The sequence below is a fragment of the Engraulis encrasicolus genome, chromosome 16 (assembly GCF_034702125.1).
Source record: "Engraulis encrasicolus isolate BLACKSEA-1 chromosome 16, IST_EnEncr_1.0, whole genome shotgun sequence".
NCBI lineage: Eukaryota > Metazoa > Chordata > Actinopteri > Clupeiformes > Engraulidae > Engraulis > Engraulis encrasicolus.
In genome coordinates, this window is record NC_085872.1 from 1,798,051 (window position 1) to 1,814,901 (window position 16,851).

General features: G+C 40.1%; 1 protein-coding gene across 2 annotated transcripts in view; it reads right to left on the reverse strand.

Moving 5' to 3' along the window:
* The window catches only part of lrba (LPS-responsive vesicle trafficking, beach and anchor containing), a 211,804-nt gene that overhangs the window by 85,368 nt on the left and 109,585 nt on the right, over nt 1-16,851 (reverse strand). For both annotated transcript variants that reach the window (XM_063218225.1, XM_063218224.1), the window contains exons 37-38: nt 7,211-7,335; nt 1,820-1,963 (exon numbers count right to left, since the gene is read on the reverse strand). In XM_063218225.1, the coding sequence (XP_063074295.1) occupies nt 1,820-1,963; nt 7,211-7,335 (269 nt within the window). The remainder of the gene's footprint in view (nt 1-1,819; nt 1,964-7,210; nt 7,336-16,851) is intronic.

Genomic DNA, 16,851 nt, shown 5'->3' on the forward strand with positions numbered 1-16,851 from the left:
ACACACACACACACACACACACACACACACACACACACACACACACACACACACACACACACACACACACACACACACACACACACACACATACACACGCACACGCGCGCGCAAACACGCACGCACGCACGCACGCAGACAGACACACACTCGCGCACACACACTCGCACACGCAGGCACACGCAGAAACACTTGATTCATTTTCCCTTATAAGATCGATTTAGAATAAAGGCATATTGTTGACTTATTAAAACAACAATTATTTAGTAGAAGAGACAGGGGCACAAGCCTTGCGGAACAAAATACGCCCAAAAAGGATGTAGACGAAGCCTGACATCATCTGAAGAACAGGCAGCTCACAAAATAATGTCAAAGTGCCCCTCGATTAGAGCTCCAAGCACCAGGTTTGTCAAAAAATCAAATTCGCTGTCAGTCAATGCCTATTGATTTGGGGGACCGTGAGTTGTGTTTAATCTCTCATCAATCTTAATTTATTCTAAAATGACAATGCAAGGGTCGCTCGGGGGGATTTTAGGCTTTGGCCACTGCTCTATCAGAGAGAGAGAGAGAGAGAGAGAGAGAGAGAGAGAGAGAGAGAGAGAGAGAGAGAGAGAGTAAGAGAGAGAGAGAGTAAGAGTGAGAGAGTGTGTGTGTGTGTGTGTGTGTGTGTGTGTGTGTGTGTGTGTGTGTGTGTGTGTGTGTGTGTGTGTGCGCGCGCGTGCGCGTTTTCCCCAAGCACCCTCCTTCAAAAACACGCGGCATAAACAGAGATGTTCATTTGCCATTTCCTTGTGCCCTTGGAGTATTGGCGTGTAATTCTAAAGAGGAATAACATTATTTTTTTACCATTCGCTTCCCATAGACATTCAATTACACCTGGAGGCAGCTGTCGGTAGCCGGTGGCTTACTTACACCCAACCCCTTTGCTTCATCTTAGATTCGGCACATTTATAAACAGAACCGTAATTTAATCCTATTGCCATTCTCCACGGAAGCGCTATAATTTCCCCCTTAACACACTGTCGAGATGTTGTTCTGCACAGATCTGCATACAGGATCAGATTAACATTAAAGTGAGCCTAATTGTTGAGAATCCATCATGCACAAAATGTCCAACAAAGCGTAAAACGGGCGTTTTCCTGTACACAAGGCAAAATGCTATTCAAATCGCTGAAATGACATCTACATTTGAGGAAGACTTAACGGAGAAAACCTAAATGAAATGCGCCCGCATATAGGATTTAGCCCTTGTCCTGAGTAAGCCTACTAATTCATTCGCCAATACACTTATTTGACATATTCAATGGCATTTCATCGCATTTGATGGCAAGGCTGTGACCATCTTCAGTTTACCGTTAGGCTCATGCAGACGTAACTGGCAGTTTTTTTTTGTTCGTTTGGTTTATTTTTTCAATTTAAAATTAATACATTAATTGAAGTAGGTCCTAGGATATTACAAATGTGTTCTCCCCATCGGTGTCATCGTATTGTCTCCCGATAAATGATGGAAAATGGTTAGGCCTAGGCCTACTCCCGTCTACTGCCAGATGAAGACACCCCCTCCCAAATACACACCATATCGTTTCCCTCCATGCGTCAAGGCGAAAAGGGAGAGCTAAAACGATCACAGGACGCTAATGAGAGAGGCTTGTCAGAGTTAATGGTAGGCGCCTGGGAAGCGATCCCCCATTAACAGTCCAAACCCCCGTCCTCAGCACGCCTGGTTGAAGTATGATCTTTATGGTCTTTGTGTGTGCGTGTGTGAGCGCCGGAGAGCGCGCGCGCAAACTTTTGGAAAAGTGATAAGGAGGTGTTTTACCTGTGAGGTTTTCGAACTCCTTTTCCTCTAAAGACGACAGCGTGTCATCATCACCATCAACCAGTATTTCGCTCTCCGAGTTCTGATGACCCAGAGCCGGACTTCTGATTGACGGTTTTCCCTTCAGGACGTCTTCATCAGGAGCTAGTAAAAGACAGAGCAGGAGCGACTCAGATTTTCCGCGTGAAATAGTAGATATGCAATCTAAAACCGGATGTCATATGAATGCTGACCAATGCAACCGAGAACACACGGAGCTTGCTGTTAATTTTGAATGTAGGCTACGTGTCCACATTACACGGGCCCATATTCATTCACACGTATTCAAACTCAATCTCAATTAAATTGTAAGTGAAGTGTGAAAGTGTGGTGAAAGGCTGAGTAAAATATCGTTGCATACACGTAGGCCTATTTTTATTTAAAGATATTTAGCTCATCACCATCTATCCAAGATGGGGTGAAATGACACTGTGATGTGTGGCGAGCTGTTGAACGTGGGAGTTTTAATCTATTTTCAAAGCACCGTAATGTTCTCAGATGCATTATACAGAAGCACAGATGAAGTGTACATGTTCACCTTTGAAGACTGTAACAACAGTGCACATTTCTGAAAGTTTTGGCAGTGCATATCCCTTGGCATGACTAGAAGTGGGGGGAAACTACATTTACAAATCTTTCACATTTGATTTTATTTATTTTTTAAATGGAATATCACACTGTAAGTAGACTGTGTTCAGGGAAGGTTGTTGCTGTATGTTAACTCAATATCATTACTCAACCCACATAGCCTAATTTGGACTGCAAAACAAATTCTACAAAGCATGGGGCATTTCACCAATATGTCTGTGAGGGATTCCAGTCCAACAAGAAAATAGAAAAACTACTGACAAAACTACTGTAAAACATTTACTCTGCTTATGCCTTTTTAATAGATCAAAACAATTACATGAAATGAAATACTTTTGGCCAAACGGATGTGCAGGAACATGTGCCAAACACATCGCAACAATGCGAGTCGCCCAAAGCTCTTTCCCTCCTTTTTGATTTCAACTGTACATGACTTGAGGTTCAGAATAGATTATTTAAGAAAAATGGTAATCTGCAAACATTTACAAAGCACTGCATTCCCCTGTGGTGCAGGGCAACACTCTGCTGAAAGTGCTCTGGTGGTGACGCCCAGGCAATCCTTCATTTATATAAACAGAAAAGGTGACAGGGCCTGCTCCTAACAGGGCCCCTTCAGAAGAACTCTCTCTCTCTCTGTGAGCTCTGGTGCTGCCTCCGCCAAGCTAACTGCAATGGACATGGACCTGCTGACCCCTCTCTCCTTGTGCAGTCTCACCTGAGGGGATGGCCATTTGCATCTGTCGGAGACACACCAACCCCGCCCCCATTAGGATTACACACGAGAAAACTCAAGAGTAGAGTGAAAGAGAAGAAAAAACTGTTGTCATGGAAAGTATGCAGCTCACTGATATTTGGAATGGTCTTCCTGTAATTACATTTCCCCCGGGGATTTGTAGTTAGCTGCAGTGAAATTACTACCAGCTCCCTAATATATACCACATGCCATAGCATTCACACCAGCAAGTGGACAGCAGACTTGACAGAGTGGCTTGCTAAAACATCAGCTAAAAGTAAGCGTGTGACAAAAAAAAAGAAAGACATCGACAGTCTGACAACATCATCAACAACAACAACAATAACAATAAATCACATTTGACTAATTCTTCCGAATTCTAGGCCTATCTAAAAGACACAAAACAACAAATTACACATATGCAAAAGCCTTGACTTTCCTGAACATATTTTCAGGATGTAGCCATCAAATGAACTTAGCCTGCTCATTCATTTGACTCATTCAGCATTCAAATGTAAATAAAACCAGGCTTGCATTACACTTTCAAGTCCCGTTTCCCCCCTTTCCCTGAGACTCTAGGCCCTCGTTTATATCAAGTGGAGAGCCAGCCCAAGCAAGGCAATTAAATTGTCAGAATTAACAAATTTGTTTTTAACAAGAGTGTGGCCATGAGAGGAGGCAAGAGTCGCATATTGATCGTCAGAACAGAGACATTAGTCTTCAGGTATTTATTCTGCCACCTTTACACACAGGCCCCAAACTCGTTCAATCCAGCTGCAGAAACGATGGCTCTTTCCAGCTATAAATGCATAACACTAGTTGTGTCACCCAACCTTCCAACCCAGTAAAGTGCAACAGCTTAAGCTCCTCCAGCCAAACTATCAGTCATATTCTTAACTTTGAGGGAATTTCATTTTTTTATTTTTTTTTATTTCACCAGTTTATAAACAGGCTGGTGACTTCATCTGCCATTGTGCATAAAATAAACAATTAAGCCTGGCTCAAACTACACGACTATCGGCCAGATTCTCGGCTGAAAACCCCCCTTACGACAATCGGTGGAACGTTACCCCCCAGGACCATCGCAAGCGATTGTCGGGCAAGATTTCCTCGGCGTGGCCAATCGCAAATCGGAAACCAAACAGTGTTTGATATTTGCGACTAGAAATAGAACGTCGGGCATTGTCTCGGTGGTTGCGAGCAGGGATAAGATTGACAATTGTGATTCTCTTCTAGTGTGCGGTGCACCCCGACGTAAAAATCGGACACAGAATCGGGAGTCGTGTAGTTTGAGCCTGGTTTGAATGTTATGTATAATTGTATAGTAGGAGGCCTATAGTATAGTATAGTATAGTATAGTATCTTATTGTATAAAAGATATTCAATCAACTGTGCTATTGTCTGAAAAATACGAAGTCTATCTTCAATTTGTTCCTCAGATGGCAGCAATTGTAAGCTGATTCAACCTCTATGATCTACAAAACTTTCATATGTATTCCACTATTTTGCTTGCCTGATTATCATCAACTTTCAAATCTCTTTTCGAGACTTGGTCTGACCAAAACCATAACGATTAACATTTTCCTAACGGCATGGTTGTCCCGCCTTTCTTTGTTTGCTACTGGTCGAGGCCAGAAAAGGCTGTGCCGAAGTTTAAACCAAAACTTTTCTTAGTTCCAATAGAACGTCTCTGCTTAAACCACGTCACTGCCTTGAACACGCCTCTACCCAGGGCTGTTTGAGCTGCTCAAAGTTGATTGGTTCCTGACAAAGTGGGTGGAGGTGTTTATTGCTCCTGGTCTGACTAGTAGCAACTCCGAAGGCCTGACCACTATTTTGCTCTGCTTTTGCAAAAATGTTAGATAGAGGAATAAAAAATGGTACAGGTTATAGCCGATCTTTTGATGCAGTGTCATACTGTCAATCTTGTACAGCCTTAAATGAGGACTAGTTGAGTGTGACCTTTTGTCACTTTGAACATATAGGAAAAACGATCTACATCAGGTACAGTGTGAATGTAAAACCTTCCATTACATACAGGTATGTGTGTCTGATGAATTAGAATATAGTGCATCATATCGCTATGGTGCTGAAAGAAACCCCTACTAATCCTCAAGGGATGTTTTACATCATGTATTTCACTTATGAGAGGTTTCATCAAGGGTTTGGTCAAAACCACCAACAGTGCCCACGGCGCCAGGATAACTTCATGGACATTATTCTTCATTAGCCAAATTTGAAGGAAAGACTGCAAGTACAAAGAAAGTGTCAGATGTTTATGTATAATATAATATAATATATTATATTAAAATGGCAAATAACAGCCAAGAGAGAATAAACAAAGGGATCAAACAAAAGGATAGATAAAGGGAAAAAAAAGAAAAGTGAGGACAGAGTCCCTCTTGGACACTCCCTCCAGCCGCACATTATGACCATTAGGGCGGTACGTTGGTCTCCAAGGATGCTGGATTCTGAGCGCTTATTGCTTTTAGATCACATTCTTATTGACTTCTGTCAAGTCAGTCGTTTGTCTTGGGGAGTGATATCACATTTTGGGGAGACCTGTATATGACATATGGGAGGGGACCCCCACCCCTCATCCAGCAGCAGGATTATGACCAAGCCTGCCAAAGCATTACACTTGCTTCTCCTCTAATGCAGGGCTTCATGCCCCAGGACAGAGAGAGAGCACAGAAGGAAAGGATGTCCAGTACAACAACACGGCATGAGCTCCCTGTGACTTACCACCTGTAAGTACATAAATAAAATGGGTAATTGTGACTCAATTACCTGATTGATGGTATATCTCTAGTGAATTTATCCCATTGGATAAACCATTGTGAAAGGCCTCAGTATTTTTACAGTGTTTTGCTTTATATATTTTATATTATTTATATACTGTATATATACTGTAAACAGATTATTTTCACATGATGACCCAGGTCCATGCGATTTATGTTTGTTCTTACTGATGACAGTTCTTGATATGTCATTATCATCCAAGGGACTCTACTATGATCATAAAGCAAAACCATTAATATTTTGTGAGTGAAGCTAAGACATCTGGTTAAAAAATGTCAACCAGAAACATTCCATTGAATACAGTGTAGAAAATTTAAGAGTAAGGCACAATTACACATTATAAACCAGAACTACATACACAACTATAGTCCTACCTACAAATGGGCACGCTAAATGTACATGACTATATTAACACAAAACAGTTTCATCACACTGTATCTACATGATTTACTGTTCAGTTGTGCTTAAGGATTCTCCACCGCACCGAACATAAATCCCAACACTTTTCTCCAGAACATTTATAGCTGTATCAAAATGTATGGCATAATAAAGAAAAACACATTGATACACATAATAACAATATTATAAAATTCCTGTAACACTCATATCTTTCACATTCATGATGTGTGTATCATAGTGTAAATATAAAATGTACTTTGATTATTCTTGCTACTATTGCTATTATTTGTGCATTATGTCCCCTACAGCAGCAAACAAGGAAGGACCCTTGTGATCTGATGACAAGGGAAGAAAAGGATAGAGCTACACTAACACAGTCTAAACCACTGACATAATACCAACCCAGCCTAACCTGTGTACCAGCATGTGGATGCTACTTACCAGACTTGCCAGGCACTGACAAGGAAATGGAGGAAAAGAGGGAGAAATTATACTTTAATTAAAACTATCTTAAGGAACAACTGTGCCGTTTTTGCATTATGAGATAGGTCTTCAGTGAGACAATTTCAGAGGTTTCAGAGTACTGTTCAAATCAACTTTTCTTTTTGTGTAATGGACGCCTGTGACACTATAAATGTTTTATGGTGAGGTAGCTCTAATTTTTACAACCATGTACCTGCTAGCAAAGGGCGAGCACTTTCATGGTGTTAAGGTGTGTGTGTGTGTGTGTGTGTGTGTGTGTGTGTGTGTGTGTGTGTGTGTGTGTGTGTGTGTGTGTGTGTGTGTGTGTGTGTGTGTGTGTGTGTGTGTGTGTGTGTGTGTAAGGTCACCATGCTCAGCTGCAGCTTTAAGCGTTGCTTCAGAGTGTGTGGAACCATAGGGGTTCCTGATGAAGCGTCTTCTCCTTCTCAGGTCGTCTTCCCAGTAGTCAAGGCGCCAGAAGTCCTGAGGCCGGCTGCACGTGCACGCACACACACACACACGAACACGCACACACACACAGAGAGAGAGAGAGAGAGAGAGAGAGAGAGAGAGAGAGAGAGAGAGAGAGAGAGAGAGAGAGAGAGAGAGAGACCGAGAGAGAGAGAGAGAGAGAGAGAGAGAGAGAGAGACAGACAGAGACAGAGACAGAGACAGAGACAGAGAGAGAGAGAGAGAGAGAGAGAGAGAGAGAGAGAGAGAGAGAGAGAGAGAGAGAGAGAGAGAGAGAGAGAGAGAACATGTGTTAGCAATTAGCCTCTGCAAAGGTAGCGAGCTGCTTTCTTGGCAGGAGCACGTTTACTACATGTCTACATATAATACCAGCCTTGTTTGGTGGCACATACATACATGTGAAGACACACACATGCACACGTACACACACACCTTACATTTACGTCCTTGAAAATAACACTTTCTCCTTCAACCAGGGTTCAAGAGCATTTTTTCCTCCTTCACCTTAGGAAGGTGAGGCGAGTGCTAAATACATCACTCAGCCCACTGGTCCTCTGACAAGAACAATCCATTTCCCTGGGAAATGCACGCACACACGCACGCATGCACACACACACACACACACACACACACACTGTCTGAGTATGTGGTGATTTTCTGCTCATTTTAGGGCACAGCAGGACAGCTTCCGTTGAGCTATCTGAAAAGTGAGCATAGGCCATTTTCAATTCAGCTGTGGTGGGCGTGCCAAGGATTACCAATATTAATCAATGTCTGCACCCCCCAAAAGCCATCTCTCCCTCTCTCTCCCTCTCTCTCAATTTGCACCCCTTCGTCCTCCCAGTGTCAGTTAATCATTCCCCTTCCCCTGTGCAGTCCCAGACAGCCCAGGCAAGAGATGTTTGGCTATAATGAAGCTACACATCACAGTACAGTAGTTATAAAATAATTCTCTATTTAGAGTTGCTGAAATTTAATTATAACATCATTTTAAGTATTAATATATTTTCCTGTTGTGGGACAAAAGGAGCAAAAAAAATGTATTCCCTTTTCGTTTTGAAGTATAAATTATGACCTCATAATCACAAACAAGGCGAAACTCTCATTAACAAAAATAATATACCACATTTAGTGGTTACAGTGGAATGAATAATCATGTAATTTTGAGGAAAAATATCCAATTAATCATCACCCAAAAAGGCAAAAACTTCAAAAACAATAGTCAATGTGTGCAAATACACAAACACACAGAAATTCACACACGTACACACTCACCTGCACTAACAGCCTTTAAGGGTTATGCATTTCTTGGGTGTACACTACATGTTTTAGCAGTGGTTTGGTGGGTCTCGAAGAGCTGATTTAGTGAAGGCTTTGTGAAATACAATTCTCTAAGTCCATTCTGCTCCACCAAAGTGAGAAGAAGTTTTATTGTGCAACAGGGCCTACACACCCAGTGTATATAAATCAGCATTATAGCCTCTCAAGACCACTCTTGATCCACACCTCTTTGTTCCCTTTACTTACATTATCTTTTTACATCAACATATTTTATGAATTTCAGCCTCATTATGAAAAGATCACAATTAGGGATTTGTAATTGTAAATAATCATATTAATAGCAAGTTCTGGAGCCTAAAGAATGTTTTAAAGCAGCATGTCAAAAGGGGAACATTTTCCTTACATACACCTCAGTCACTTTAAGTTGAGGTAGGCTTTACAAACGCTATTGTATCAAGAAGACAGGAATTACAATCAAAGATCCAAAAGCAATGGATGTGTCATTTCTTGTTGGCTAGCTATGATATGCACAATATATAAAAATGTGATTATATGAGGCAGTACATTCCAGATTCTGCATTTTGCTTTTACGCTACATAAAAACACATAACAGACATACAGTGAGTCCAATATGTATTTGATCCCTTGCTGATTTTGCCCGTTTGCCCACTAATAAAGACATGATCAGTCTATAAATTTATGATAATATGTATTCAAACATGGAGAGACAGAATATCAAAAAGAAATTCCAGAAAATAACTTAAAATAATATATTTTAATTTATTTGTTTTTAATTTAGGGTAATAAGTATTTGACCCCTCTAGCTAAAGAAGATAAAGTGCTTTGTGGCAAAGCCCTAGTTTTCTAGCACAGAGGTTAGATGCTTCTTTTAGTTAATGACAATGTTTGTGCATATAGTAGAAACTATTTTTGCCCATTTCTCTTTGCACATTATCTCTAAAACATTAATAGTTTGTGGCTGTAGCTTGGCAAATGGGAGGTTCAGTTCTCTCCATAGAATTACTATAGGGTTAATATTTGGAGACTGTCTAGGCCACTTCACAACTTTAATATGCTTCTTATTGAGCCACTCCTTCGTTGCTTTGACTGTATGTTGTGTATTATTGTCATGTTGGGAGATCCAATAATGGCTCACCCATCAGTGTAGTGGTGGAGCGAAGGACGTCTGCACTCAGGACTGCACATTACATGTCTCCCTCCATCCATTCATTGACGATGTGAAGTTGTCCTGTGCCTTGGCCAGACAAACACCCTCAAACCATAATGATACCACTCTCATGCATGATGGTGAGGAGGGTGTTCTTGGGATCATAGACAGCAGTACTCTTTCTCAAAACACATTGAATTGTGATAAGGCCAAACAGCTTGATTTTGGTGTCATCTGACTACAGCACCTCCTTATCATATCCTAAACCAGTCTGATGTCCGTTGGCAAACCTCAAGTGGGACTGCGCAGGTTCCTTCTGAAGTAGAGGTACCATGTGTGCACTACAGGATTTTAAACCTCTGTGGCATTAAGTGCTACCAGTAGTTTTCTCAGTGATTTTGGTCCCAGTAGCTTTGATATCATTGCCTAGTTCATCCCGTATAGCTCTAGGGTGATTTATTTCTGTTCTCATGATTATCAAATCCCTACAAAAGGTCAAATCTTGTATAGAACCCCAGACAGGCTGATGGATAGTCATTTTGTATTCCTCACATTTTGGAAGAAATGCATCAACAGCTGGGTCATTAATACCCAGTCTCTTTCTTGTGGTTTTGCAGCCCATTTAATCTTTGTTTAGGTCTAAAATCGTGTCCCTGATATCATTTGGCCACTCTTTGGTCTTTCCCATGCTGGTGAGGTTGGAGTGTGACTGATTCACTCATACTATGGACTGATTCTGCTGATTCAATGTGTCTTTTATGCATGTTAGTATGTACAGGTGTCTTTAATTCAGATGACAAGTTGATCGGAAGTGCCCATCTGGTCTGTGGGCCCGGAACTGTAATCAGTTGGCAGGGGATCAAATACTTATTTTGCTCGATGAAATGGAAATAAATTAATATATATTCTCTTCAGTTAATTTCTGGATTTTCTTTTTGATATTCTGTCTCTCCATATTAGAATACATATTATCATAACATTTATTGACTGATCATGTCTTTGTTAGTAGGCAAACCAACAAAATCAGCAAGGGATCAAATACATATTGGACTCACTGTATATTAGAATTTTTTTTCCCCTCTGGTATATAATCTGTACTTTTTAGTTCAATAATGGAGACAGTAACTGCATCAACCACAACAGCCAACTTAAGCACCCCCACTCTCATTTCATGACAAAACAGACCCAGCACGCCATGCGAACGTGTGTGCTCACAGATGATAAATAATTCATCCTACAACCATCCATCCTGCTGCAAGCTGTTGGAATTACAGCGACACCATCTTTCAAGATAACAACAATTACAAAACAACACAAAGAACAGCGCCAAGGGAGCAGAGTGCACCCCCCCCCCACCAGACAAACACACATAACCACTAGTGTAATTAGTAATTAGTTTGTTGGTGAGTGCTCAAGAGCATAGTAGGCTCATTAGTGTTGGGCAGAGGCCTCTGTTGTTTCAACAGGCTCACTCTAAGCAGACACACATGAAAGAATCGTACAAACAAGCCCTACACAACTGACAGTACGACCACACACACACACACCACCACACCGGGTTTGGTTTTAAGATATCTTTCATTATAATAAGGGACTATTGTTGCACATATACCATTGTGATTTAAAAATACTTGCTATTTTTTATATTTCATCATTTCATATAGATTTAATCGCAAAATCGCAATCAACATACAAATTCTGCTTTACAAAGGTCAGCAGGATACATAGCAACATTACAAAAAGAAATGCCACATATAGTAAAACAATGTCATCACCAGCTGGGCTCATGTATTCTCAAAAGCACAGAGATGTGTTTTTATGATATTTTAATGTTGTGGACATAGTTACAGAAAGGAACGTTTGCAGGTTGACTGCTTAACACCTGAGCCCAGGCTTATATGGCTGGCATAATGCATTTTCCTCAAGGCATGCAACCTAAGAAAATACTGCTTTTGCAGTTTGATAGAAAAAAAACGAATAGAACAGACACAATCACAACTTGATTTTTTTGTTTAGCTGAAAGTAGGTGAAACATTTCGTAGTGTCATAATATTCCAAAAGCAGTATATGACAGTTACAAAAAACATTCTCTAGCTCCCTCTATGCCTGTAGTGTGAGGATAAATGTGTGTTTTTAAATTCTCTACAGATAATTAAGTTCCTGCTGTTTCATGAACCCGTCTTGATGTATGCTATGGCAAGAATTAACGTACAGTTGGAGAAATAAGTTTGCACTCCCTTTTGGAATTTCTCACATTTAAATTTAAATTGGTCATTAAATATGGTCTGATCTTCACCAGAATCGCATGAATGAACAAATGGTGTCAGCTTTATCTAATACCACCAAAACAATCCATTTCATTACGTTTTTATTGGCAATGATATGAAAACATTCACAGCACAGCAAGGCATAAGTAAGCACACCCTTGCAATTAATTGGTGTTGACCCTCCTTTAGTTGCAATAACCTTAACCAGACATTTTCAGTAGTTGTAGATCAGATGGGCAAAGCTGCCTCTCTTCAGCAAGGTTTCTGGGATATCTGGAGTGAATATACATTTCTTGAGGTCATGCTATATAATCTCAATTGTTTTTTCGTTTTTCAAGCATTCTGAAAGTATGAAAGAATGAAAGAAAGATTTTCCCTCTAAAATATGGATCATTGTCCTGTTTTAGCCCCCATCCACTTGTGTGCTTCAACTGTGTGACAGACCACCTTGTGTTTTCTGTAAAATATCGAAATGAACTTGTGAGTTCATTGTTTCCCTGGTAATAGCAAACTGACAATGGCCTGAGGCATCAAGGTAGTAGCCTACCATATAAGGATGCTTCCGCCACCATAATTAACAGTGGAGATGGGCTTGTTGTGAAGGAGTGGTTATCCAACTTCCTCCAAACATGGACATTATGTATTCCCCTTCACAATTCAACTTTGGTTTCGACTTTGGTCTCTACAGAGTATTTAGCAGCAATTCTGTTAAGCATATAAATGCTTTTTCCTAAACCTAAAAGGTATAGCAATATTTATTTTTTATTTGACAGAAACTGTATTATTTTTTGGCAAAATTAACCCTATTATTGTTTATTTTTGTCAATATTGTAGATATGTTAACAGAGATGGCGACATGTCCCAGTGATTTCTGTAAGTCTTCAGCTGACCCTCTAGGACTCTGTGCTATGTCCTTGGAGTACTTTTTGCAGGCAAATGACTACTTGTGACAGAACAAACACTGCTAAACTGTCTCCATTCATAGACACTTTCTCTAACCATGCATTTGTGAATATCAAGACTCTTATAAATGGTTTTGTAATCTTTTAGAGGTTTTCAGAGAAATATTTTAAGCAGGGCATGGTGCATATCAAACAATGCCTCTCTATCAAGCCTTTATCCAGCACTGGTGTGCATTTTATACTGGGCAGGGCAGCTTTATGCCACATCTGAGCAACTGACTTTGAAATCCCTCAAATTGTGTTCAGACACTCAGAATGTTGATGAAAACATGTAAAAGTTTGGGTGGAAATAGTTAAAGCTGGCAGTTTTTGTTCTTTCGTGTGATTTTTGGGAAGATCAGACCATATTTTATGCAGAAGTTTCGAAGGGTGTAGAACATTTTTCCTATGCTGTAGACAGAAATTCAGTAATAATTATTTAGGTTGAGCAGTTCACTTACACATATTTGTCTAAAGAGGTGTCAGTGTTTCATGGTGCAGGTTGGAGAAGGGAATATGTTATGAACATTGTTTATACACAATTTACGCCTAAAACCAGAAATTGCGTACACTTGTCGACTAAAGATTTAGCGTTTTTTAACTTAAGCTGTTCTGATAATTCATGCACAACTTAAAAAAACCCTAGAATTTTGAACATGCATAACAGAAAAATTTGATGACTGCAATTTGATGGACCTCTGATGTCATTGTTTCTTTCAGTGATTATGATGGTGTTGACTATGATTATTTAAAGCTTAAAACTTATTTTGGGGCATATCAAAAGTTATTTTTGCATGTTATATTTTGATATGTTAAAAGATCATGCCAGCATTTAAACGGCATGGCATTTAAACCATTGAACAAGCTTGCTTATGTTACGGAGGCTAACTAGCACAGAGTTGGTGTGGAACGTTGGTAAACCTCCCTCCGATAGCCCCATACAGTCTCGTGCCGTTGGGCCGAGAGACTAGTCTCTTGGCCCAGCGGTATCGTACTGTGTCTGCTAATGCCGGGCCGTTGTAGTTGACGAGGTCGCACGTTCGATAACCCGAGGGGGGTGAACAGGTGCAAGATGACCTCCGTCACACTTACAATTCAACTCTAGGTATGGAAAAGTACACATATAGCAGATAGCCTGTTAGTGAAGACTTGCATCTGCTCCAAATGTCAGTGCCATATTGGAAAAAAAGTCATGCCACAGCTTGCCATTAGATGGCTGGGGTAGTTTTAGAAGATGGCTGATGATGTTGAGAGACAGACTTCTAAAACTACAATAGCGAGTTGACATTGACATGACAATGCTGTATCAAAAAAACTTGTGCCTCCAAAAATGTGTTTGTTGTGAAACAATGCATGTAGTACAACGGATTGGTGAATTGAACATGCACTTTTGAGTAAAAGCATGAACATTGGTACACATATACCTCTTCCTATGCTGATTAATATAAGCGTTGGAGGCGTCACGAAAAATGAAGAATTTTCAAGATGGCCACCAAATCCAATATGGCCAACCCAAATTAATGAAACTACCTGGCACGTTGTTGTAAAACCATGAAAATTGGTACATATATCCTTCTTGATATGCTGATTAATATTAGCATTGGAGGCGTCGCGAAAAATTATGAATTTTCAAGATGGCCGCCAAATCCAATATGGCCAACCCATATTAATGAAACTACCTGCCACTTTGCATTAAAGGCCTGAAAATTGGTACACATGTCCTTCTGTGTGTGCTGTATTTCCAAGATGGCTGCCAAATCCAATATGGCCTTAAACGTCTTCATGCCTGGATCTGACTGGTAAGACCTTTGCTGACAAAGTATGGACATTTTTTTCAACCTTGTTAAATAGTTTAAAAATGATAGACTGAAAACAGTTGTATTTTAATGACAGTATTTCAATTCTGGGAAACCATGTATCATAAGACATTGTGATGTCTTACCATAAAAAGTTGAATTACAACAAAGGTCAAGTTTGGAATACAATGGGCTAGCTCAAGACCGCTCCACACTAACAATACTGAATTGGCATGACCTTTTCACATTCTAATTTTCATTAGCATTGCATGAAAAAGGCTCGTCAATTCACAAATATTCAAGGCATGCTCAGAAAATGTAGAAAAATGTAGTTTCCAAATCAGACAGCAGCATTAACTTATTTAGGGTGATATTTACTATTTTACATATTTACTATGTTCAAAACAAAAACATAATGTATCCACACAAACCGCCAACATATTCACATCCCGGCATAGAGGATGACATTGTAAGCAAATGTTGTAGTAAAGCTGTGTGTCATGAGTACAAAGCATCTTAACAAAATACAGAAAAAGACCACAGACCCAAACCAGGGACTGTGTTGTGCTCAAACGGTAAGGTTGCTAGTTCATCGGAGTTACTCCCCCAACTGCGTAAATGTCACTGATACAGCCTAGTTTCAGAAAGGATAGGTAGGCTATGTATTACTACAGTAACGTAATAAAATTAATTGAAACATTAATTATCATGCCAGCAGTTCAGATCCAGTTTCACCAAGAACTTTAGCGTAGGCTACTTTCATCATCTACCTTCACTCAGCAATGTACAGTTATAACAACATGGCCATACATGTCTATGAGCTACTCTGCCATCTTCAAGTTATTTTGCATTCAAAGATCCCACCCCAAAGCCACCCGCCCCTAGCTGACTCACCGTTTTGTCTGGCCACAGTTGTCAGCATTTAGCCCCTATTTCGCTGCAACCAACCCCCAATCTGACCTTGAAGATCTGAAGGTACGTTCTCTTTAGCTAGTATGGCGCACATCCAATGAGTCACCTTCACTTACTTTGGTCTAGTAATTATTGCATCAAGGCATTTCAGTCTGGCACTAAAAGAAAATGCCTAAAGATACATATGCACTATGAAAATAAGAAAAAAGATAGATATCCCAACTACAATCTTTGATTTCAGTTACATAATTAATTTTCTGTCCGCAACCCTTTTTTACTTTCATTTTGTATTATTCATGCAACAGTGCTGTGTTATGTGGGATGTCGTTTAAAAACACAGTTATAAGTAATGAATACAAATTTTAATGGCCAAGGCCATTCATACAGACCTAGCGGTATTTGAGTACTTTAATCAGGATCATTCCACTTTACTACCGAAGTGGTAATTAACCTCTGTTTTGACTGAATGGGGTTTAGCAATTGTCAAAGTGAGGTCAACCATGTCATTGTCAAAAAAATGTGTTGCCACTAAGAATATATACATTGACATTTCGATGCCAATCATCAGCTAAAAATGTGTCATTATTGACTGCTATTATTGGATTTATTTTCACGAAAAAAGCAGCAAGCTGAGCTTCATTCATTCTTATTTTGAGGCAAGGTCTAAAAAGGAGGAATTATTTTGACAGTAAACCACAGAATTCAAATGAAAGGGCCCTTGACATGAATTAATCGTCCAAATAATAATGGGTTTTCAAGTCCATCACCACAACACCTCTTCCTTGGCCTTATCTCTGCTAGAAGGGACACACACTAGGCAAGCACACACGCACTCATGCAAGCACGCATGCACGCGCACACAAAGTGAGAACCAAAAAGATGAGACACACACACACACACACACACACACACACACACACACACACACACACACACACACACACACACACACACACACACACACACACACACACACACACACACACACACACACACACACACACACACAAAGCTGTTAAAAATGTTAATAGATTCTTGGCATGGCCACTGAAAGTTTGATTGCATTCCTATTTCAATGTCCAAATTGTTCTTTTGCTGACAAGGACAAACGATTGTCATCCATCACGATCCGATCAGAGGAGGCTGATGCTGGTGTGGGAGGGGTGGATGCAT